The following is a 2,545-nucleotide window of genomic DNA, read 5'->3' on the forward strand; positions in this document are numbered from 1 at the left end:
ATGAGGAGTTTGCTGCAATGTCTAGATATTGAAAATGATTGGTTTTGCTGAATCTTCCCCAAAAACATGAAAAATGAGTAGCTTTAGAGAAAACGTCTCTAAACTGCGTCTTTATCCTATAGGCTAGCTTGTGTGTGTTGTGTGGGGGAAGAGAGAGAGAGAGAGAGAGAGAGCGCTTAGGCTTGTGTGTGTGTGTGGGGGGGGGGGGGGGGGTGGTGGTGCCCTAGAGGAGAAAGAGAGAAGAAGCAGATTGAAAAATTTTAACATCATAGGAACCATCCCAAGAGATCTTAAAGATTTATCCGGTAAGTCTTGAACCAGAGAGAGGCAGAAGAGAGAGGTACGTCTAGTGATTCAATTGCAATCTACAATGAAATTCGAGGATGATTTTTGCACCTATTATTATTGCTATTCAAATTATGTCCGAGACCTTGAAAGGAAGTTAAAACCTGGACACTATCTGCCACTGGCAGATGACGAACGTCCTTGGCAAGTATGTAATCACTTAGCCATGACAGCTATGTCAGAATATTGAATTATATTGAGGACATCTTCTGCACATTTGTGCATGATCATCTCTCTCAATAAAGCAAAGTTGGGTTAGCAGCTTCCACACGCCCTCTCTCCTAGGCAGAGCTAACAAGCAGACACAGATGCAGTCACCTTATTCAGGTTTGCCTCTTGCAAGCAATTAGATGTCGGCGTGCTAGATCCTGCTCCGCCTGCATGCATGTAGAAATCAAGAAGCTCTCGAAGCTCCGTTGGATCTTCAAACAGATACTCCATGTCCTCATTCTCCACCATCCAAAGCAGATGCTCAAACAGTACGACCTCGCACGCCGGTATCGCAAGCCCACCCCGCTGATTGAGCCCGAATTCCTCCTCAGTCCGCTCTAAAAGCCCTCGCAGCAGCGGATGATTGATGTGCTCTGCGCGAATTTCAAAGCGCCTTCGCTCGCGGCCGACATAAATTGCCAAGAAGCCCACAGGCGGCAGCTGCTCATGATGTGCTTCACCAGAGCAACCATTGCCCTCACATAATGATGAGGAGGAGGACGATGTTGATGTCGATCGCCCGCACGAGCTTGAACCACGTAGGAGCAGCTTGCGACCATGCGGTGACATAACCTGGAGGGTGCGATCAATGTTGTTCGCAGCTCGGCGACGCCATTGGAGCAGCATTTGCCGCAAGCGAACGACCTGGTGTAGGCCCAATATTTTTGACACCTTGGGAGATCGGAAATCAAAGCCATGAGCAATATGATCAGCATTCATCTGCATGGGCGCAGAGGAGTGGTCGTCTGCTGCATGTTTCATAGCTTGGTACCCATGAGGGCCTGCAAGGCCAGAGTCTAAACTGCCCATGGCGATACAAAATATGTGTGTGTGTGTGTGTGTGTGTGTGTGTGTGTGAGAGAGAGAGAGAGAGAGAGAGAGAGAGAGAGATGGGGGAGAGCGCGCGAGCCGCAGGGCAGTATCTAGCCTATTGGGGAGTGGCCACGGCTTTTAAGAAGAGAAGGCAGGCGCCTTTCTCTCGCGACCTCGTGCTACGACTATACTGGTGAGAGCCTGCTTATAGACTAGATGCCCACGACCATGTCGGATATGTTGTTAGCACATCCCACTCACTAAAACTAGTGCCATCTCTAGTGCGCGCTTTCCTTTACCTAATTTTCGTACATCCATTCCCTTGAAACTTTGAACTTCGATTCACAAAATCCCTGTACTTTCTAATTTTCAACAGAATCTCAAAAGATATTTCTTCTCCTTGGAAAGCCTCATATAGAGGAACTATAGACAAAAGCTCGGAGTTGCACTTGTGGGTGTTTGGCACAAAGTGTGTTTCTGTGCAACTCAAGGCTCATGCAAGATACCCATGGTGCTTGTAATGTTCCCAACACATTTGATTCCGCATGCCGGAGCGGTTTATTTGGTTGTTAGGTGTAAGGGATACTTTAGTGTCTTTTTAGCGAGGTCTACAAGGTATCGAGTCTCCCTCCTACTAGTGGGGGGGAGTGGGGAGGATTAGGAAAGCCTTGCTAAAGTTACTTTACTACTCATGTACCCTTCACTATGTGAATGTAGCCATGAAGATTTCCACTGACTAGTAATCTATTAGTGGCCATCTAAGGCACAATATGGCTCTTTAGAGGGTGGCTAACTCCTCTCTCTATCATATATATTGCACCCTTGACATGTTTGCTTGTACCTCAAGGTTTTTCAAATACCAATCACTGCGTGCCTAGCATAACAATGTCTCCCAGTTTCATTGATGCTAGCTAGCCAAGGATTTAGCAGTTTCTCTTCACTAGCAATTTGGATTCAGGATTTTTTAGAGACATTTAGATCCATTTATTTTTATGTAGTTTTGGCACCTGCATATGGTTTTTCTTGATCATCTATGGGCTTCCTTAAAGATTCTACTTGGCACATGGAGTGTGATTTGATAACTTAGTTATTGGACTATCTAATTCTTGCATGCAAGATCCATAGTTCATAGATTCCTTCTGCATGATTTTTCACTTGAATATATGAATCAAAATGT

The 2,545-nt window shown here is 45.7% G+C and overlaps 1 protein-coding gene across 1 annotated transcript; it reads right to left on the bottom strand.

Moving 5' to 3' along the window:
* Positions 1-326: 326 nt before the first annotated feature.
* Positions 327-1,540, bottom strand: LOC147420815 (uncharacterized). Its single transcript, XM_086504409.1, has one exon. The coding sequence runs from the start codon at positions 1,363-1,365 to the stop codon at positions 637-639; it is 729 nt and encodes a 242-aa protein (XP_086360535.1). The 5' UTR covers positions 1,366-1,540; the 3' UTR covers positions 327-636.
* Positions 1,541-2,545: the final 1,005 nt, after the last annotated feature.

This window comes from Adiantum capillus-veneris, chromosome 28, assembly GCF_014529385.1.
Source record: "Adiantum capillus-veneris isolate H3 chromosome 28, ASM1452938v2, whole genome shotgun sequence".
NCBI lineage: Eukaryota > Viridiplantae > Streptophyta > Polypodiopsida > Polypodiales > Pteridaceae > Adiantum > Adiantum capillus-veneris.

Coding starts and splice junctions, on each gene's coding strand:
- LOC147420815 (XM_086504409.1), bottom strand. CDS start 1,365: ATGGGCAGTTTAGACTCTGGCCTTGCAGGCCCTCATGGGTACCAAGCT.